Here is a 22,105-nt window from a genome sequence, read left to right as displayed (position 1 = left end):
TTGGGAAGGCAGGCCCTTGAGGGTCTCATTACCTGTTCTGTCCCCAACACAGGGCTCAGTGAAGGCTGTATTGCTTGAATAAACAACTGGGACATTCTAACTGTTGGCAAGAAGAGAGCCCACCCCTGGCAGAAACCTGCTTCATTTCTGGGGTTAAAGATGATACCTGGCTCCTGTTGAAATCTCGGGGGCTGTGACAGAGATGGACCCAGGGGCCAGGATGGGTGCACAGGCTGCTCCACCCCACCAGGCCTCGTCCTCTGGTAGACATCAGGGTTATGTGCTCTCTACCCTGCTTTTTTGGAACACCAGATACAGTGCCCAGGGCCTCCCCAGAACAGATTTCCAGGGAGGACGCACACAGGGATCATGTTACTGTTTGGGCTCTTGGCTTTCAGAAGCTTACAGACTTGAGAAAGCTGTCCAAGTCAGCTGTTCCCCAGGGCAGAGTAGAGCTCTGGCTTCCCTCTCATGCAGACTTCCCATGGGAAAACCAACTCATTGACCTGTGGACTCTGTTCATCCCAGGTATACATATCATGCCACTGTCCCCAGAGCATGGCTTTAGGACATCACTGCCCAAGGGTGACCAGTGGGTTTTCCCCCTCTGCTTCCCATCCTGGTGTGGCTCTTAGCTCTAGACCACAAACTGAATCAACTGGCTCCATGATGAGTGGAGGTCCCATAGGCCCTCCTGTGGTGTCTCTCTGGGCTGGAGTTCCCAGCCAAGCCCAGAACCTTCTGAGACCCTGACAGTGTCCCCAGCAGACTTCCAAGTTCATGGTCATTCATCTTCCCTGGGGTTTTGCCTGGTTTACCAACAGAAAGAAGGGCATCTGAGACAACAGAAAGAAGGCACCCCATCTGAGCCCGCTCAGCTCTGCACCTATTAGCAGGCCTCCCGGCCTTGGCCGGTGGCTGGGGAGCCCAAGGATTCTCTGTGACAGATGTTCCGACCCAAAGGAGCTCCTCAACTGCTGTCTTCTTCACCACCTCCTGGCACTTGTACAACCTGCAGCGATGCTGGAATGTGGGTGATTCAGAGCATCCCATCTTTCCACAGAGAGAGACAGAATGGAGAGGAGAGGACCTATCATAGTATCCTGGGTCCTGGACCAGTAGCTTGGCCCTTGCAGGCCATGGCCCCCAGGCACTTCCTCAGTTCTCCTTCCCTCCTGTCATCCAGTCTGGCAGTGAGTCCTGGTCTCTCTATTTGTCTCTGTCTCCCTGGCCACTCCTCTGGTCCAAGCTGCCAGCATTTCTCACCTGGAGTCCTGCTAAGGGTAAGCTCAGCCCCCCCGGAGACCTACCTGTTCCTGCTGGGATGGATTTGGGGGGCCACATTCCAAAGTTCTCACCTGAAACTGGTGAGAATATGTTGCCCAGGGAGCACCCCCCCCTTTATGTTGGGAAAGATCACTCCTCTGCTTGCTTCCTACGGCTTCCCTGTTTCTGGTCTTCCCCCCTACAATCTGCTCTCCCACACACCCAGAATCATCTTTTAAAGATATAATTTAGATCACATCACTTCCCTACTTAAAACTAATGGCTTCTCATTGCAAGTAAGACCAGATCAAGCTCCTTCCCCTGACTCAGAAGGATGGATGTGGTTAGGTGCCCCCCCCCCCCATCTTCTTCAGCTCTTCCATGTTCAGCTCTCCCCACCTTATCTCCCTCCGACTTGCTTGGCGATTTTGTCTCCTTGTTTCTTTATGCCTCCTGCAGTAAAATGTAAGCTCCATGAGAGTTGGGCATGGGTTGCCCCTTCATGCCCAGTGCCAAGCTCAGTGCCTGGCATGGTATGGCCACTCAATCATTTGGTGAATGAATTGCTTCAAAACGCAGTGCACTTGCCCGCCTTGTGTTGACTTTTACCCTTTGCGTTTGGCGACCTCCCAGGAATCCAGGGTGGGGTGTCCTGCTGGCCAAGTCTTCTGGTTGGTGGCTTCTTCTGTCTCCTCTTGAGTCCAGGGGGCCTTTTCTGAAGTCTCAAGTCTTCCTTCACCTTTCCCCCCGAGCTCAGCACCCTGACTTGGTTGTCTCTCTCCTGCTCTGGGAGCACTGCTAAGACCTTGTAAGATGCGGATGCCATGCTGCATGTTGTCTGTGGCCTGTGACAATGGGGGACTATGTTCCTGGTCAGGGTCCAGTCTCCTTGTCAGGGTGCCAGGCTAGAGAGCGGCGGCCATGTGCGCTCCCCATGCCCCTCCTCCGTGTCATTCCCAGCTCCTGAGGTGGCTTGGCTTGTGCTCACAGGCCTCTGACACCTCCTTTCTGGCAAGGCCAGTTGGGTTCTGGCTTCAAGTGTTCCTTCTTCAAGATCAGCTCATGTCCCCAAGCCCTTGGAAGAGGCGCCCAAGCAGCCTGTACCATTCCCCAGGGTAGGGGCTGTTTGCCTGTTTCCTCCTTAGACTGATTGCTCCTTGGGGTCAGAGTGGGGCTGAGGGGTGGGGGCTTCTGTCCCTCCTTACGCTCTGCCACATTTTAGATGCCTACCAGTGCCTGGTAAATGATTTGATGAATGAAGGAGTGCATGTGTACATCCAGCACTGTCTTGCAGAGTGACATGTTTTCATTTGGGCCTTAAGGCAGAGACATCCAAAGGGGACCCCCTCTTTGCAGTTGGTTGCAGAACAAAATGGTGCTCTAGCAGCAGGGCCTTGGCTCTTGGTCTCTGCCTGAGCCTGTGGCTTCCCATCCCCGGGTTCCAGATATGCTGTGTTAGAGGAGCCTGAACCACTGGGAGACATGCTAGCCTAGGTGGACTCTGATGCCAGCTCTTGGGACCCAGGAATGCTCTGGGACCAGGACGGCTGCCTGCTGAGAGACCTAACAGCGCTGATCCCCTCTCCCCCTCGAAACAAAGAGCTAGAGCTCTTTCTTCCTAGAGCACCTTCGCGAACTAAGCCTATGAATCAAGTGCTCCATGGTCCTTCCTTCACCTCTGCTCTCACCCATCTGGCAGGTGGTTTTTAAGATATAGAAATTGAGGCCCAGAAAGGTCAAGTACCAACCTAACATCACCAGATGGTAACTGGTGGATCTGGGATATGCTGTGGTGTGACTGCTTCACCACCCAGAACTCTCCAGGTCCTGGCCTGGGACATCGTCCAGAGGGCATGCAAAGGCCGGTCTTTTTTGTGGAGAGGTCAGATAACCTAGGACAGGCAAGGTCTGGGTCCGCAGCCAGGCCAGAACCAGGTACAGGAAGTGGCTTCTATTTATAGGCCAGGCCAGTCCAATTCCAACAGCAGGTGGTGAGTGGACAGTGTAATAACACGCTGCCCTCTCCCCCTACCCCCCGGGGTAGAGGCGGTGGGGGAGTGGTAGCTGCATTAACCTTGTAGCCCGAGCTGTGAGAGGCTGACCCAGCCTGGGCTGGCATCCTGATGGCTGTGTTCCAGACCAAGCGGGGCTCCCAGGAGCACAGGGGGCTAAGTGGGTCCTTTGGGGCCAGCCAGGCAGTGGTGAGGGCAGACCAATAAGGGGAGAGGTCACCAATGGCACCGTCCCTGACTCCCTGAGAGGTTTGTGGTGAAGGAGGTGCTGAGTTCAGGTGGAGACTTAACATGTGAACCCAGCCCTGGAGCATTCTGCTCTGGTGGGCTGCATAGGGAAAAGAGAGAGACAGAAGGAAAACTGTTCCATGTAAATTCAGGAGCCCCAGGCTGGGGGGATGGTATGGGGAGTGGCAGTTAGCTGGGGTAGCCTAAGCCCCCTGTCCCCACTTCTCTTTACTAATCCTCAGCCCCCACAGGGAGCGCTCTCTCCTTTTGTAGATCCCCTGGCATCAGATAACATGGGGTAGGGCTCTCTCTCCACTCATTGCCTGGGCAAGCTGGATGGGCCATCCCTGGAGCTAATGTCAGCTGAAGAGTCTCCCCAACACCAGCACAGGGATTGGAAAAGGAGCTCTAGAAACAAATTCCTTCAGAAATACTGATCTCTGTCTTGTGATGTGCCAGCCACTTGTAAGCCCTGGGGACACCTGGTGACTGGGAAAGACACAGAGGCTGACCACATGGAGCTGGCAGGCCCATGGGGAGGTAGTGATGGCCAGAGGTCAAGGAGTTGACCAGACAGGGACGTCAAGCTAAGTAGATGGCAATGAGTGAGTGAGGGCAAAGGACAGGGACAGCAGAAGGGTTCTTGCCCCTGAAACTGGAAGCAGATTATGTGCATGTGAGTTTTTCTGGGTGCAGGGTACACATGTCCTCAAGGAATTCATGCAGATTATTCTCACTTTGACCCCCCTGCCCCCACACTACAGTGACCAGGCCTTCTCCACCTCTTTCTGACCTGCTCAGTGCCTTGGGGGCACTGACCCATGGACCAAACAGCTTGGCTGTCTCTCCCTCTGTGGCTTCTGCTGGTCTGTAACTGTGGGAGGCACAGGCCAGAGGAGGGAGGGCTGCCTGGTTGCTGCTCTGACCCCAGATGGGGCTCCTCTGGGGCTCCTCTACCTGCCTGGCTCCCGCCACCAGCTCCGGGATCCTTTCAGGTGGAAGGTGTCTCTGGCTTCCTGCTGTGCCCAGTCCTGGGTGTGTCAGCCTGGCTTCCTGGCTGTCTGGATAGTCCCTCATCATGTTTGCTTCAAAATCCCAGCTGAGCAGGCTTCGTAACCCCATCTGATAGGAGCGCCATGAGCCCAAACAGATGACATCGTGCTAGTTGGTCTGGGACCCCTCCACCCCAGAAGAGGACACTGGAGGCTCAGAGTGATGGTGCCCCTGGTCCCAGGTCGCTCCCAGGCTGACCCTCCATGTGGTGCTCCTGGGGCCCCCACACCCATGGTGGGGGCTGGGCTTCTCACCTGGGCAGTAGCAGCGCAGAACCCCGGGCTGAATCAAGGACGCAGGCACTGAGATCTGGTCAAACAGGCAGCTGTAGTTATTGCTGGCTTCTTGCCATGGGCCTGTGATGAGAACCTTCACTCCTCCCTGGAGGGGACAGAGGGGCAGAGAGGAGCATCAGCCACAGAGCGAGGGACAGGGAAGCCGGCCTTCCAGGCTGCTCCCACCCCCCGTGCCTGGTGTACATGCACGCTACTGGACTACAATGTGCCCTGACTTTTGAGAACTGCTGTTTCAGGATGGCAGCAGGAGGAGGAAGCCTGGGCAGGGAGGGGCGGACCCCCGCTGGCATCTGCACTGGCAACCAGGAGTTCTGACCCCTGACCTCTCCTGCGGAAAGGAACTTTCGGTTCTAGGCAGAAGGTGGCACAGAGTTGTTCACTCCTTTTCAGCACATGGTACTCCTGAGAATTGGCCAGGCAGGAGCCCTGGAGGGAAGGGGAGAGGAGGGAGGGAGCTTTCTCTGTCATTTTACGTGCAGACAGGTTTCAGAACTCCGAGTTTTGAAAACAGGCTTGAGCACGTCAGTGTCACTCCAGGGGTGGGGGTGTTCTGGTGGGGAAACAGGGAGAACTGCAGGATCCTCAGGGTATAGTAGGGATGGGCCGGCTTCTGGGCTTCTGCGGTGGGAGAAGGGGCGTGGATGAGAAAGGCTTGGGCTCAGAGATGGCCCTGAGTGGGACAGGGACTTACAGCTGGGGGCTGGGGAGGCTGGCCTCTCTGGCTTTCCTTGGGTGCCCCCCATCCCCCCCAGGCTCCAGCCACTTTTCCCGGCAAGGGGCCCACACCTGCGCAGGACAGTGTGGAGAGCGCCACCTAGTGTCCAGGCTTCAGAACACTGACCGGCATATCTACTGGAGACTGGGGGTGGGGGTGAGGTTAGGGGTGGGGGTAGAGGGTGGAAGGGAGTGAAGGGTGCAGGCCCCTTTCCCCACCTTTCCAGGCCAGAGAGGCCAGACCCCAGCTCTCCCACTACTGGCCCCGCCAGAGAGACACTCTCCTGCCCAGTCACCGGGTGTTGCATGGACCCTTCTTGGCACTGGCGTACCCTGACGTGGAGGGACCCCCAGCCTCAACCCAAGGCTTACCCCTGGGATGCCCACAAGGCTCCTGGAACCCCGACCTGGACCAGGGCTGGCCTTGGGCATCAACAGCAGGAGAGGGTGTTCCCAGGGATGAAGTGAGGGTGATTCTCCTACAGCCCAGCACAGGAGGATTCTCCTGGTGGGCAGGCATTCCACGTGTCCTCTTGGATGGGATGGGATGGTTTTGGAGAAGTCACTTTGCCACTAGGAGGCTGAAGGTGGGGGACAGTGGAGATAGCTCAGGCCCCTGCTTCTGTCCCTCAGGAGCTCTGTGTCCTCAGCCCAGTGACCCAACCTCCCTGGTAGCCCTTCTGGTCTTAACATTCCTTGGTTCTGCTATATGGCTCCATAGGGGCATTTGGAACTCTGTCAGGATGGCAGGACTGGGGCCAGCATTCTGGGTGAGGGCGGGGAGGGGTGCTTCATGGCATAGGTAGAACCACAGGCCAGTTCAGGGCACGATCCTCCCTAGATCCTCCGAAGTGGAAGAGCAGTGGCTTCAAAAAGCCACATTTTCCATGTGAGGAAAAAAGAAAAAAAAAAGAAACAAAACAATAACCCCAATCAAGAGCTGCTGGCATGAAACTAGGGCTGCTGTGAGAAACAAAGAACTGTAGAAATGACTGGAGAACATCAGGACCTTCTCCATGGAAACCGCTGCAGGATGGGCTCAGCATCCATCAGTTCAGGGGATGGTTCCCATGGCAACGCTGGCCTGGCTGCGCTCCATCCGCGGTGACGCAGGCACCTGACGGGCTCTAATTGCAGCTTCCTCCGCCTGGTGTAGCGAACTGTCAGTGGAGGCAGATGACGCAGAGAGTTTGGGGGAGTAGAGGGGGCAACACATGCCATCTGAGGTCTGTGCCCTGATATAAAGGACCTAGGTGTCTGATGTAACCAGGGTAGATCCTGGGGCACATGTGTGCACATGTGCATGGATGTGTGTGTGCGTACATGTGTGTGTATGTGTGTGCTGGTGACCAGCTGCAGCTGCAGGTGAAGAGGGGGACAGAGCATCTGGGAGGTGGGGAGGGACACTCCCAGAAGAGACAGCAGGGTGGCCTGGCCTTAGCTTTCTGGCAGAGTGGATTTTAGACCTGGGCCAGTTTAGCTCACGCTCATATTTACAGCCTCAGAAGTGTCCCCCAGCCCTAGGTGTCTTGCTATGTGTGTTGCTACATGTCTTGCTTGGCATAGTGTGGCTAGAACCGAGCTCCTGGCAGGGTTGGCCAGGAAGACAGGGGCAAACGTGCCAGCCAGGAGGCTGTGAGGGGGAGAGAAGGGTTGAGAGAGGTGTGTCTCTTGTAGGGGAACCCAGGAGGGGGTGGCCCTTGCTGCTGGACTGGGGACTGTGGCCAGGGATGGGGAGGATGGTGAGGAGGAAGTAGCTGGTCAGAGTCACTGGGGCCTCTCTCTGCAGAGGCCTCACCGTGTGGCCATTGGGCTCCAAAGGGACCAGCTGGGTGGCATCTGTGCATTTTCCATATCAAATTGAATTTGAGTTGCTTTTGTTTCCTGGAAACCTCAAGGGCTTCTGGAAAACCAGGGCTGGAGGCTCCCTCTTGGAGGTGCCCAGACCCACATTCTTTCCTGCTCCCGTGCTGCCCTCGCGTGGCAGGCTGCTGAACAGACTTTCCCTGAGGTACGATTTGGGGACCTGCCGGTTATTGGGTACAGAACCGGGGACCAAGTCTGCTAATAGCTCCTTGCTAGTGCCCCAGGCCCATGGTGGCCAGACTGCGGGCCTGGACCCATGCCGGGGGCTGGTGTGCACAGGCTGAGGCTGGGGAAAGAGAGGTCCCCCTTATCCCTTGGTCCAGTTCCTGCAGGACTTAGGGTCTGGTGGCGGGGGTGAGGGGGGAGTTCCAAGGGTCCTGACGGCCAAATCTCCCAGGCCTAGGACCTGCAGGGTCTTGAGGCCACCCCTCTCAGCCATTTACAGATAAGGAAACTGAGGCCCAGGGAGTCAGGTCTCACAGTTGACCTCTTGCTACATACCCCTCTCTGTCCCTCTGAGATGCTTTCTTAGCCCTGTGCTGGTTGGGGGAGGGGTGGGCAGGCTGCTGGGCTGAGCTGACCTGGGGTGGGAAGTGAAATGTGGTGGGGACTATGAGGATGCCACTGGGCTCAGCATCACGGACAGGGTCAAACTGAGCCATACCAGGAGTAGGCTTGGTCAGAATCTTCCAAAGTCTTGGAGGTGGAGCACGTGGAGGTGGATGGAAGAGGCAGGTGCTGCCTGAGTACTTTACTCAGTCCTTAATAACAATCCAGTGAGATAAGAGATATCATTGCCCATTTCAGAAACAATAAAGGTGGCAACCTTGCCCAAAGTTACCAGCTAGTGAGTATGGGGCACATCCTGTCTGGCCCCAGCCCCATGCTCCTCAGCACACGAGGTAGTGGCCTCTGGACACCTCTCAACATGTTGTACACAGACACGGTACATGGACAGAAGCTGCTCTGTCTAGACCCCTGCCGTCTTTCCGGGACCCCCTTGTATGAAGCCTGGGCCACTAGCTGAGCTGATGTGGCATCTTTCTGAGAGCTGGGTACATCTGTGCCTGATTTTATCTGTGCTTTGCCATAAAAGGAGGAGAAGAAGTAATGAGCCTCCTGGAAAGAATTGTTAACAGTGAGGCCCACGATCTCAGTGACTTCCCCAAGGTTGTAAGCAGTCAACCAGTGAGTAGGAGGGACAGGAAACTCCTTCGTGTGGCCTCCGTGCCACAGTCATGGTGGCAGGACCCCAAAAGGACCACAGGAAGCCTCAAGCTGTGACAGCCACAGAACAACAAGTATTCACTGATTACTTATACGGGCAAGTACTAAACCAAAATTCCTGGCACTACATCCTTGACCCAAGGAGGGTACGTCTGTTACCCCCATTTTACAGATGAGGAAACCAAGTCACAGAAAAGTGACATCATTGCAGAGCCTGATTGATACCTCGGAATATCCTCTAAGATTTGCTCCACCCATGGGCCATGTTGTCCCCTTCACCAGGGCCCGAGGGGGAGCCTTTAAGGCTTAGACTGAGGGGGCATCTGGGTGGTTCAGTGGTTGAGCATCTGTTTTTGGCTCAGGTCATGATCCCAGGTTCTGGGATCGAGTTCTGCATTGGGCTCCCTGCAGAGAGCCTGCTTCTCCCTCTGCCTGTGTCTCTGCCTCTCTCTCTCTCTCATTCTGTGTGTGTGTCTCTCATGAGTAAATTAATAAAATCTTTAAAAAAAAATGCTGAGACTGGATCAGTGGAGCACTCCACTTCTCAGAGCACCCTGTTGGTCTGGTCCTGAGACTCCCGCATCATCCTCGGGAGCCCCTCAATCACCTGGGGCTGTAACATGCACAGGCTTTGGCCAGAGTCCCTGCACTGCCTGTACCTGAAGAGCTTTTGTGGAATCTGTATTCTTGCATTGAGCTACCCTGTGAGATTCATGGTCTTCAAGAACACCCTTCTCTTGGTCTACTGGACAGCTGCCCCTAACCCCAGTGTCCACGGGACACACAGCAGTGGGACCAGGAGATCCGTGGGCAGCCACCTCCCTGGAAGAAAGTGTGGTGATTGCTCTGCTCCCCAAGCACCTGGCAGGTGAGCTGGGAGAGGTCAATGAGTGAGCTGCAGTGTGCAGCAGGGCAGTAGGGAAACCTCGGGCCACACTGTGCCATTCTACCTCTGAGAGAAAGCAAAGGTTTCTTCTTTAAACGCCAAGCCACTGTGGCGAGACCTGGGTTTTCCGACGACCCTGGCTTTGGGATAGTGATCCTCCATGCCAGAGGTCAGCTGGCAGGAACTGAGACTACCAGAAGTGGCAGAGAGTTGGGGAAGGGGCACAGGTGGGGGATCCTGGGTCAGGAGATCAGGTCAGGCTCCTCTACAAAACCAAAGGTCAGATCCTACTTTTGATTTTGTAGAGGCTGGATTTATCCGAGAAATTTTCATGGATGCCTATTTGGAAGCCATACCCTTCCTCTCAGGTTGATGGGAATTGGCTTATATTTTGTTTTTAGTGAAGCAAATCAAGAGTAATGGCTATGGATGGTCTATGGTGGTGAGTTTTGAATTTGTTTTGTTTTGTTTTAGCAGCCCTAGGACATTTTTTAAAAGAAAAAAAAAAAAGGAAGCAGAGTAAAACTCAGATGGAATGTTAATACTTAAGCCAGGTAACAGCAGACTGTTACTCCGGGGGCAGTGGGGAGGCCACCTGGCCCCCCGGAGATCCTTGATTGTCAAGCTACTTGCTTCAGTGAAGTCTGAGAAGCATAGCCCATGGGGACAGAGGAAGGGGACAACTCTGTCTGTATGTCCAGAGCTCCATCGAAAGGGCGGCCACATGGAAGTGAGCCTCCCTCGGCTGCGCGCTGGCGGCAGGTTGGGGAGGCCAGGGCAGCAGCAGCTTACCTCTGGGTAAGACCACTCCGGGGAGTAGTCGGTCACCATGAACACCCGTCCGCTCTGCTGCAGCATCCCCAGGGTGCCCTGCGCCGGGGTGGCAGAGACCACCTCAGCCACGTGCATGTAGGCCATGGTGCCGGCCCCGCCCTCGGCACTGCTCAGCTGCAGGCTCCCCTGCTGGGGGCTGCAGCAGGGGATGCACATCTCCGCCTGCGCGAAGGGGGCGCGGGCCCCATCTTCCGACTGGGAGAGAGCTGCGCTGTCCCCGGACACCAGCTGGTGCCCGTAGATGGTGCTGCTGCCCCCTTCCACGGAGATGAAGTCATTGATCAGGTCGGAGAACTGGTTGCTGAAGGAGATGTCAAAGTGGTCCAGGCTGAGCTCCATGTTGGAGGCGTTGCCCAGGCCAGGCTGGGCCACGGGGTAGAGTCCCTGCACCACGTTGCCCGGGAGGATGGGGACACCGCCGGCACTGCGGATCACCCCAGTGGTCTCGGGCTGCAGGTAGTGCTCAGAGCTACAGGCCTGTAGCTCCCCAGACTTGATGAGGCCCTCGCCCCCTTCGGCCACCTGAGAAGTCTCCATGGTGACCTCCCCTTCCGCAGCCATGGCCTGGAAATTGGCCTGGAACTGCATGAGGTGAAGGGAGGAAGTGGACTCTATCCTTGTCTCCACGTGGCCGCTGCAGGAGCTGGTTTGGGACGAGGCCTCCGTTTTCACCGTGGGCATCACAAAGGTGCCCCCGGAGTCATTCAGGCTGCTGTGGGCGTTCTGCTCGAGGGGGAGAGGCTTGCTGGCATCCTGCAGGAAGAAGCTTGGGGAAGGGGTCTGGTGGACGTGGGGGCTGTGACCCGTCTGGCTGAAGCTGGACGTGTAGTCTTTGTTGGAGTCAATCGCACTGAAGTCCATCTGCTCCAGGGTGGTGCTGGGACTCAGGCCACCGCCAGACGGCAGGAGGCTGGAGCCGGCCGTCAGGGTGAGGGAGCTGGAGGCTGCGGCCGCCGCCGAGGACGAGTACGCTTCTTTGGCCATCTGCTGCTCAAAAGAGGTGTCCTCGGTCTTAATCTCCTTCGTGAGGACGGTGGTGAAGCTGAAGCCCCTCTCCACTGGTGGCGAGTGCCGGACGTTGGTGCTGACCATCTCCGCTTTCAGGCCTCCACCCCCATACGTCTGGCCCTGCTTTGGGTTATTGAGGAAACAGTCGGGGTCAAAGTTCATGGTGGTTTCTGGAATCTTCCGGCCACCATCGAGGGTGGTGGAGAGGACCAGCTCTTCGGACACGTTGGTGGGCAGCATCGACAGGCTCTCCGAGCTGCCCGCGGTGGGGAAGGCGAACTTGTGGCCGTCGGAGCTCACGGCCAGGACGAGGCCCTGAGAGGCGTCAGGCGAGAGGAGGTGGTGGTTGGGGCCAGTGGTAGGGGACATGGTGTATACGGCCTCGTTGGTGACCTCAGACATAAACACCGTGGCGCTCTGGGACAGGCTCCCCATCACGGAGGCCACGGCCATGCTGGACACACCCGTGACCACGGGGCTGTCCACCATGTCCGGGTCGCTGTTGAGGCCGCTGCTGATGGACACAGGGGAGCTCTGGGTGGTGTCGGGCACCTCCACCTGGTTGGTGGAGGAGACCTCCGTGCTGTTCTGGTGCAGCAGCACAGGCTTGGCCACCTTGCCGTTCCTCTTCTCGCGGCTCGAGCCTTTGCTGTGGCTGTGCTCGTGCTTGCCCTCGGACACATCGTTGTGTTGCACCTCTGCGTGACTCCCGTACCCCCCTGTCCGCGGCTCGACCTTCGGCGAGATGATACGGTGTTTGGCACTGTTGCACTTGTGGTGCACACTGCTACCCGCTCCTGTGAAAATCAGAGGCACACCATGCACACACGCGCACGCACACATGCACACACGGCCACACACGCACACGCAAAGAGAAAATCAGAGCTGGGTCTGCAGCAGGTCCTGTCTCTGAGCAGCTGGGGGCTTGCAAAGCCCAACCTGGGAGCCCAGACAGGCCACTGACCCCTGGGGCTGGCGTGTGACCCACACTCAGGATCTCTGGCCTCTGGACCCCAGTCCCCGGGGCTCTCACGCACTCGATGTAACCATCCACCAGACCAGTTGGGCTTTCTCCCTGATGTGTTTATACTACTACTACTACTACTACTACTACTACTACTACTCCCACTACTAGTGCTCCAGTACATAGGTGGCCGGGAAGAAGAAGATGGAGAGTCTGTCACCTTCCAGGAAAATCTTTTCCACCTTCAGAGACAGATACCATTTACTGAAATAGCTCTTGCTGGCCAGAAGGGCTCAGCCCAGAGTGGTGGCCATGTCTCTCTCCCCTCCCCCAAATTTCCACGCCTATTCAGGCTGCACAGTGGGGTTTTGGGGGTGGGGGGTTGAAAAGCAATGCTCTCTCTCTGGATTACCTCTCAGGCTCCAGGACCAAAGAGGGTTCTAGACTCTGCTCCAGAAGCAGAAAGGTATCTGCCCCTCTTTCCCGTTTGGCCAGCCCAGGCCTGTCCTCAACTCTTTGTGGGTCAAAATCCCTGTAAGACCCAAGCAAAGACAGAGCCCTAAACCCCCAGCTCAGTGGCAGAGAGGAAGAAAGCCCTAGGCTGAATCTGGCCAGTCTCCCCAGGGCTCCACAAATGAGGTCCCCCGCACACAGCAGCCAGGTCGGCTCTTCTTTCTCTCCCCTCTGCCATTATTTTCATTCCATCTGATGAGGGTCACTTCACTTTTGATAAAAAGGTGAATTCTCCCTTGAGCCTATTATGGCCTCACCATGATGATTCCTAAATGCATGGACTTTGCACAGAAGTGACATGACCCTCTAATGGAAATATCTAATTAAGGTAGAGAAGGAAGTGGAGAATGCACATTTCTAAGAGCAAATATCATTATCAGAAAAATAGACACATTAGGACGGGGAGTGCGGGACACTTTATATTCTTGGAAGAGACAGAGGTTAAAGAAGGAGGTTTAGCTTGAGTGGTCCCATTGACTCAGGGCTGACCTCCCTGAAAAGCCCATGTCAACACTGTGCCGGGGCACCTGGGCTTCCTGCTGACGATACCCAAGATGGGGCCTTGAGGGTACCTGCTGTGTGTAGGCAAGGCCTGGATCTCCAACCCCATGCACTTCCCAACACTGCTGCCCCCATTCCTAGTGGGAGCTGGCTCTCTGGAAATTGCTCTCTCCTGCCCCAAGTGGGCTGCCCACGAGCCCCATGGGGCAGGACTAGAGTGAGTGTGTCCTAGGTGCTTCCTGCACGGGCTCCTGGCTCCTGGCTGACCCTGCTCAGCTCACTGGACTTCGAGGCTACCCCTGAGGTGGAGAGCCACACCCACTATCTGGGAGAGCCTCCCCCTTATCCCCCCTGCCCCAGGGGGCCCTGCTCACCCAAGCTGCCAGTGCAGAGGCAGTTGTGAGTCCGAGGCTGTGGCTTTGTCTGGTGGCTGTCGAGGATCTGCTGCACCAGCTGCTCCACGGAGAAGCCTGAGCTGCTGTTTCCATTACTGCAGGTCCACTTGATGCCGTGGACTATGGGGGAGAGAGGCAGAGGGGCAGAAAGAGGTCACGGGGTGCAGGGGCAGCGCCTGGGAGGGATGGCACCTGGGCCCTCCCAGAGCGTAGCCCCCTCGCCACTGGGAGGCTGGCTCTAGGGCTGAACTGATGCACACGAGGAGTGGGGGAGGGAGGAGGGAGGACGAGGGGGGAGGGCCAGGCTGCCCTACCAGACCCCCCACTCCCACTGGGAGCTACGTGCTCCTCCTCTGCCTTTCCTCCTCCCCTCCCTATGGTGCCCTCTGGGGGAGGGGATCGCCTAGAGATTCACTTCTGTTTTCCTCAAGTCAAGTGCCCCAGAGCGGCTCTTCAGAGGGCCCGGGAGGGAGATGGGCAGGGCCCCCCAGATAGTGGAGATTTGCAGAGGAGATGGAGGCTGTGTGCTGGGGTGGATGCCCAGACCTGGAGGGGAGCTTCTGCTTCTCATTCTCACCAGACTTCTCGACCTCCGAGGGCTGCAGGCTAGGCAGGGGGTGGGGAAGGCAGGACTGAAAGGCCACATGGCCTGGCCAGGGGATGCCTGCTGATGACCAGCTACCTGGACAGCCAACCCTGGATGGACCCGCAGGATGGCTGAGGGTAGGCTTCCTGCTCGGCCTGTGGACTGATGGCTTTCATGCCCACCTGCTCCACAGTCCTCAGCTGAAGCCGACCCGGCCGGCACCCCAGGCATATGGCATAGCCCAGCTCTCTCTGGTGGCTCTAGGGGGCCAGGTTCCAGAGGCAGGGAATCTGGACATAACCCTGGGGCTGGGGGCCGGTGCCCAGGGCTCCGGGAGGGACCCAGCTTGCTGTGAATCAGGGACAGTGGGAACAGGTGGCCTGGGAAGAGAAGCCAGGCAGGGCCATGCTAGGGAGAGGCCAGGGGCTTTGCCAATGCAAAGACTACTTCCTTTCTCCTCTGGAGGAGCTTCTTTCACACGGGTTTCAGGGAAAGAACCATCACAATGCTCAGTGCCTGCCCTGGCTCTGTGAGGCTCCAGAAGGCAGTCCACACAGTGTAGGAGTCAGATCCACATCTGGATGTGAGTCCAGGTTTCAGTTTTGTTGTGTGAATTTGGGCAGGTCACTGAGCCTGTCTGAGTCTCAGTGCCCTAACCTGTGAAATGGGAACAGGAGGAAACCCCACCCACCTGCCTTGCACCTTGTATGTATGCAACAAGAACAGCTGTGGTCCTGACTGTCACTGGTAGTGATAGGGATGACCAGGCACAGGGCTGGTCTTACCCCACAGCCTGGCCGGTGCCGTGGGACCTGGACTTGGAGGAGGAAGTTGCTTGCTGTGACAGCCACCCATGGCTCTGCTTCAGAACACCAAGGGGGAGAGCTCACGGCTGTTGTTCCTTGTCAACTCGTTTATGTAGGACTTCAGTGGTTTTTCAAAGAAAACCCCTCGTGTGTGGGTGGTGATATGCTGGGAATCCTGGCAGGTTCTTTTTCCCTTTTCTGTGTATCTGCCCCAGGTGTCCAGCCCGTTCTGATGAGGCCTGTGGCCCTGCCCCCTGAGGGTCCTGGCTTCTGGTGCGTCATCGCACGGGGATGGGAGGGTTGCTGCTGAGTGGCTTCCGTCTCCAAGCTAGCTGAGCTGCCTGGCTGTGAAGTCGTGTCTGGCTGTTCCGAGGGCTGTATGATGGGCACATCCAGGGGGTGGTGGGGTGATTTCCAGTCCACCTGCTTCCACCTTGGATCCCTCGGGGAGCTCTCTGGCAGCCCTAGGTCACCTGTGCTCCTGTGGCATCAGGCCCCACTTGTCTTCTGCAGCCAAAAGGGAAGGCCCAGGCCAGGGATTTGCAGATCTCACTAGAGCTATGGAGCTCTTCTCAAATAAACCTCTACTTGGAAATACAGCATGGAAGACGATAACAGCAGAAGGGGCCTCGTCAAGGCAGGAGTGAAGGCCAGGGTCCACTATCTGTCCTCACGCCTGGGACCTCCTGGCTGAGGCCTTTTTCTGCACTTCTTGTTTTATAGAGGAGGAAGCAGAGGCTGGGCAGGGGGAGGGAGGGCAGGGTTTGAGGACCTCTCCCCTTGCACTATACTGCTGCATGTGGAGATGGCGTATCCCAGCCCTTGCTCCGGGGTGGTGCCAGGTTTTTTTTGAAAGCTCTCAGGAGTTCCTCATGGGTAGCCAGGATGGCAAACCCACAGCTCTGTCCTAAGCCTGAATCCTGTAGGTACTGCAAGCCTGGGAGCAAAAAAACCTCCGGAGGCCCACCATAGTGGGTCCTCCCTAAGGGGGACTCTGAGCCGGTGCCTGTTGCAAAGCTAGACCAAGGTGTTCTCAGGAAAGCCCCAACTGGGTCTGAAAGTGGCTCACTGGAGAGAGGACCTGTGGGCTTCCGCACAGGGCAGCCCACCTCTGGTTTCTGGCCGCATGGCCACTCCTTGCCCAAAGGTCTGGGTCTTGGGGTGGATGGGCTGGTACCTCTACTGGAGTCTTCTGGCATTTCTGACCAGAGCGCCCCCTCGTCCCCCCACCATTCCAGGCTTCCTCTCCAGCCCTGCCATGCGGGTGTGCTTGCTGCATTCTTTCTGCCTCTTGCTCTCCTCTTTCTGTTGTGAAGGTTATAAAATGAAAACCCAGTGAAGGGTGACAGATTGCAAGCAGAGAATTTCTGGATGCTTAATGCAAATTACCTACTGTCTTGGCACATTCAATATGCAGATTGTGTGCCTCCCCCTCTGGTGGGGGCGGGGGGAGAAGCCCCCTCCTCCAAGCTGGTGAGTTGTTAGTACTGAATATCAAATACTATCAAGACGGCTTTTAACATGTCATGCTCTGCTTCCCGACACGTAATGAATCAGCGGGAAAGGAGATTTCTATGGGAAAAGAGCTTTTTATGAAGGGAAGGTTAATAAACACGTGCGCTGCCTCCCTGTCCCCTGCCCCTCCCTCTTTGCAAAAGCAGCAAAAGGGAAACTGCATTAAAAATACATTTGATTAAGTGTAAGGTCATGACCTGAGGTCGGTGGGGGGCGGCGGGGGTTAGGTTGAGGGTGGATGTGCAGAAAGAGGAAAGGGAATTCCCAGAAAAATAGCATCCTGGTGGCTCTGGGTCATGTTTGTCCCCTCTGTTTGCTAGGTCTCACTGGAGGGCACCAGGTTCCTAATTCCCAGGCCATAGTCAGCCCCTCAGATGGGAGGAGCCTAACTTGTGCTGAATCCCAGGGAGGAGGGGGCTCCCCACAGCAACCCATGCACAGCTCTGGGCAGTGGTCCCAGGAATGCTGGTCAGGGGAAGATACCACAGGGGGAGAAGGCAGGTATGGGTGGGCCAGGCCCGCTCCTCCACAGGCCTGAACAGGCCAGGAGTTACCAGGAGGGACCTGCTTTTCCCCAGAAACTGGGGTGTGCTGGTGCTCCTGTGGCTTCCCTAGCAGCCCCACTGCCACCCTGAGACTTGCCACCTGCTCTGGCTGGGCTGCCCACATCATGCCCTGCATGAGTATGGGCCAGCAGAGCACAGGCCAGATGCCTGTTACAGGAACCCCCAGCCCACTCCAGCGCTGACCTGGCCTGTAGGCGACACTTACCCTAATTACCACCCATGACTAGGCAGCTATAATCCCACTAATATGAATAATCAAAATGAAATCAGTGACAACAGCATGTGGCCATGCTTTGGAGAGTATCTTCTGATGAACAATTTGCCCAAGAGGAGGCCAACCACCGTGAACAGAGTCACTGGGATCTGGGAGAGGGGCCTAGGTGGGGGCTCGCTGCCACCTGACGTAGGGTCATAGTTGCTTGGCTCCAGACTTGTGGTGGAGGTGGGGGTGGGGGTGGGGTGAGGGGGAGCTTTGGCTAGGTGGGCTCGGCCTGAGCCCAGGTGGACCTCCCTGTCATCCCCTTGGTGGAAGGAATTGTGTGCCCCCAAATTCTTAGGAATTCTTAGGTTGAAGCCCTAACCCCAATGGGACTGTGTTTGGAGACAGCGCCTTTTAGGAGGTGACAGGTTAAATGAGGTCCTAAGGGTGGGGCCCTGATCCAACAGGACTCGTGACCTTGTAGGAAGAGGAAGAGACACGGGGAGTATGTGTGCACAGTGGAGGCCACGTGAGGGCAGAGTGAGAGACAGCCGTCCGCAAGCTCTCCACAAACCAACCCTGCTGGCAGCTTGCTCTCTGACTTCCAGCTTCCAAAATATGAGATTAATTCCCGTGGGTGAAATTCCCTGCTCTGTGCTATTCTGTTGCGGAAGCCCAGGGAGACTCAGTGTCCCCTCCTCCCCAGGCTTACTGACTGGAGCCCTAGAAGCCCCAGGAGAGAGCCCAGCCCTGTGCACTGCACACTGGGTGTGTGTGCGTGTGTGCGCACATTCAAGAGGCCCCGAGATCAGGGACTTTCCAGACCCCAGCACTGTGCTAGTTTCCTTATATGTTGACTACATTGCAAAAAGAAATACGTAACAATATTTTCTTTCCCTGCTGGAGCATTTACTGTGGACAGGGCGTTGGGCGTGCCAGGCCACTCAGACTGTGGTCCTAGAAGCAGTGCAACCACCTGGGATCCTGCTAGAAATGCACATCCCCGTGCCCCAGGCCTATCGAATAAGAAATTCTGTCAATTGGGGCTCAGATCTGGGTCCTCACAAGCCCTCCAGGGGATTTGATGCTGGCTCAAGTTTGAGACCCACTCGTCTAGAGAATATGTCTCTAATCCCTCAACAATCCTTTAAGGAAGAATTATCGTCCCATTTCATGAATGTGAGGACCGAGACAGGAAAGTTACATGACTTGCTTAAGGTCACACAGCAGGTAAGTAGGGCTGCAGAGTCTAGCTTTTCCCACTACCCCACCTGCCCCCCAGGGCCTCCGGGGCTGTATCCCTCCAGGGACCAAGGAAGGGCAGGAAGGTTACTTAGTGGGCGGAGGAGGGAGATCTACCCCATCAGGTGCCTGAAAGTTTCTTCCATTTACAGCTGGACTCACTTCACTTCCTCGGGACAGAGTGTCTGATTTCCTGGGTGGCGATCACGCAGAGGACCCTGGAATCCGTGGCTGGGCCTGGTGTTGTCCTCTAGCCCACTGCCCATCCTGACTATGGAGGGTGCCAGCAGCCTCAGAAGGGCCAGATGGGCAGCCAGGCAGGGCCACCAGCCCAGGGAAACAGGACTTGCCATGGACCTGCTGTTGGAAGACTGGCTGCCAGCAAGAGAGGGAGGAAGGCTTTGGGAGCTCATCCCGATGTCTACACCTGGGCTTTCAGGGTCCCCAGAAGCCTGTCTGGCCTCAGTTATCTTGGCAGACTGGGGTGTGTTCAGGGGAAATTGCTACAAAAGACAGAGAACTCAAAGAAAGACTCCTCCCAGGGAATGTGGGATTTGTGAGGGCCAGTGTTTGTGTTCCTCACCTGGGTTCCCAGTCACTGGAGGTGGGGTGGGGAGGGGACCCACAGAGTCAGGGACCAGGGGCCCAAAGGCAGCCTCCTCTTGGGTGTCTGCAGAAGTCACAAATGTCCATTTCCACCGTGGCTACCCTAAGCAGCGGGAGAACTTAGGGGGAAGGCAGGGCGAATTTCTGAGCTCAGTGTCCCAGCTAGCTGTACGGGAAGGAGATCCTGGGGCCGGGTAGGGGTGGGAGGACAGGCTGTGGGGATGCACTGGCCTGAGGTCAGGGGTGAGCCTTGGCAGCTCTTTTCCTCACGTGCATGTGATCTTGGGAGGATCTTTGATTTCTCTTAGTCTCAGTTGGCTCATGTGTAAAATGTGTGCTTCACCTGACGGCACTAAATTGTTCCCCAAGACCGTTAGAGACAGGTGGGGCCCACACCCAGGATTCTGATTTGATGTTGTCCTTAGGAGCTTTGAGGCATGCCAAGGCTGAGGACCCAGAAAGAGACCCCCTTTCTGTTCTGAAACATCATGCCTGGAACACTTCGGACAGGAGCTGGAGGGAGTCAGAAAGAACTCGAAAGCACTCCCTTACCCCATGGCAGCTCTAGAAGGCTGGTAAGAGCTAGCTGCCTGTCCCTCTTTGCTCTGTGGGGCAGAAACTTCTAGAGGTGTGACAGGGCATGCTGGCAGGAGCTTGGGTAACCACACAGGCGGTGCCTGCTGGAACTGATGTTTGGTTTTCTCTGCATGAAAGAAGATTTCTTGTTGCTGTGGCAATCAGGGGACAAGTGGAATGTTGGTGACCAAGATAATCCCCTCCCCTCTCTCACAGCGAACACGAGGCCTATGTGGGGAAGGGGGTCCCTTCCTCCTTTCCCATCAGCCTGGGCTCCTCCAGTGCTCCTGCCCGGGTACTCAACACTCACGAATGACCCATAAATAGGGTGGCCATGTGACCTGCCATCCAGACAGGTCACCTTGCAGACTGACAGGGACACTGGGATCACGTGGCTGCACCATGGTATGAAAAGAGCCACTTCCAGGCAGCCCTGGACCTGTGGTCACCCTACCTAGGAGCCACGTGATGGAGGCAGGTGGGAGGGGGCCTGCCACATGCCTCTTGCGTGAATGAGCCCATTCTGATCCTGCGAGTTGTTGACACTAAGGCTGTCTCCATGGCAACAAGGTCAATGGGAACCGGCAGCCGCTAGTTTCATCTTGACTGTGTTCTTGTTGATGGGAATAAAGGCCCTGCTTCTGACTTCTGGGTTCAACTGGATAAAATTTTCATTAGATTTGACTTCTCGTATCCAGACCCCCACATGCTATTCCATTTCCCCATCTCACCCTCAACTCTGTTTTCCTATGGGGTCCTGAGGACAACATTTCCAGAAATCTCATTTCGAGGAGTGCAGAGGCTGAGTGGGGACAGGATGGCGTGCGTGTGCAGGGATGCAAGTAGTTCCCAGTTCTGGAAGTCTGGGGATGCGGGGCCTCATCTTCTGTGGGGGGCAGGGGGCACCTGCTCCCATGGCAAACATGCCCAGGAGAGAGGTGGAGGGCCTGAGAACGGAGTACTTCTTCCAGGTGGGAGGGGCCCGGGGTGACGGGCAGGGAGGGGACCTTTCCAGTGGGGAGCCTGTCTGGGCTGTCCCGTCCACATGGGAACAGGATCCCTGAGCCAGGTGCATGGCCTCCTGGGATATCTCCTAGGGGCCCTCAGACATAGAAAGTGGCTTGAGCTGGGTGATTCCCTGCTGCAGCATTGTGGGGTCAGTGGTCGGATGGAGGCTCTTGGCATCTCCTCCTGATTTGCTAAGTGGCATGGTTGCTGAGGCAGGGAATTCTTTGCACCCTAGTGGGGGCGTGAATGTGCTTGGAGCTCTCCTTGTCTAGTGATGGAAGCTCAGCTGGCCGGGACAGAAGCTCCAGCAGTTGTCCCACATCTGGGGAGCTACATGGGTTCTGGAATCTTCTTCTCTCCTATTGGGGTTTGACAGTAGACCATCTCCCAAAGCCCCGCTCAGTGGCAGAGATGGCAGGAGTGACCTCCTGTCTGAGCAGCGCCCCCAGACCACTGGCAGTGGGGGCAGGGGACCACGTGGGATTTTGGACAGTTGCATCTTGCTTCTTTCGAGACTCCGGGCTTGTAAGGATTCTGGAATCCGATGTCCTCTCCTTGTGTGTGGAGGTGGCACCTACATGCTGGGGGGCAGGCAGCACTGAGACACCTGCCTCGTGACTCCTAACTGTGTGGACCAGAACCATCGATATTTAAATAGAGGCTGAAAATCTGGAGATTTTAATACTGGCAACGAATTCTAAGTTTAACAGAACCACCTCCCAGCGCTGAGGGAGACTATGTCAGCCCTGGGTGGCAGTCAGGCACGGGTGGGTAGGGCTGCTGTGTCCTCCACACCAGCACAGGGACGCACTCCATCAGGGCTCACTGGATTAGCGGATGGCTAAAACAGGATTCTGTAGCAGCAGGGGGTGCGTGGTGCCCAAGCAGCCAGGGAGAGACAAGAAATCAAAAGGAGTGTTTCTCTTTCAGTTTTCCTGCTTGGGGGCCAGATCAGCCAAATACAATTTAGCCTGAGGGAAGGAGGCACATTTGCAAAACAAGCCCGGATCCTCTGAGCAGAGCAGGAAAAGGAAGCTAGCCCAAACCAACTTGTCTCTGATGCCCACTGTCTGCTCTCCTCTGTGCCAGGGTGGGATGTGCCAGGAAGGCTCGCTGACAGAAGCAGGGGACATAAGGGGACCCACTGCCTGTTCCCTGTGCCAGCAGCCCCTAACTGAAGGGACGAACAAAATGGGCAGGAAAATTTTCTCTAGGCCCTTCTGTACTGTCTTCACCTC

The 22,105-nt window shown here is 56.4% G+C and overlaps 1 protein-coding gene across 45 annotated transcripts in view; it reads right to left on the bottom strand.

Moving 5' to 3' along the window:
* The window catches only part of CAMTA1 (calmodulin binding transcription activator 1), an 845,853-nt gene that overhangs the window by 77,920 nt on the left and 745,828 nt on the right, over positions 1-22,105 (bottom strand). For all 45 annotated transcript variants that reach the window (XR_011996026.1, XR_011996024.1, XR_011996025.1 and 42 more), the window contains 3 exons: positions 13,743-13,883; positions 10,341-12,187; positions 4,814-4,940 (listed from right to left, as the gene is read on the bottom strand). Coding sequence is in view for 31 of the 45 variants with exons in the window: in XM_072731150.1 (XP_072587251.1) it covers positions 4,814-4,940; positions 10,341-12,187; positions 13,743-13,883 (2,115 nt within the window). In the remaining 14 variants the exon portion in view is untranslated. The remainder of the gene's footprint in view (positions 1-4,813; positions 4,941-10,340; positions 12,188-13,742; positions 13,884-22,105) is intronic.

The sequence above is a fragment of the Vulpes vulpes genome, chromosome 12 (assembly GCF_048418805.1).
Source record: "Vulpes vulpes isolate BD-2025 chromosome 12, VulVul3, whole genome shotgun sequence".
Classification (NCBI taxonomy): Eukaryota; Metazoa; Chordata; class Mammalia; order Carnivora; family Canidae; genus Vulpes; species Vulpes vulpes.
This window is presented reverse-complemented; position numbering and strand designations above follow the sequence as displayed.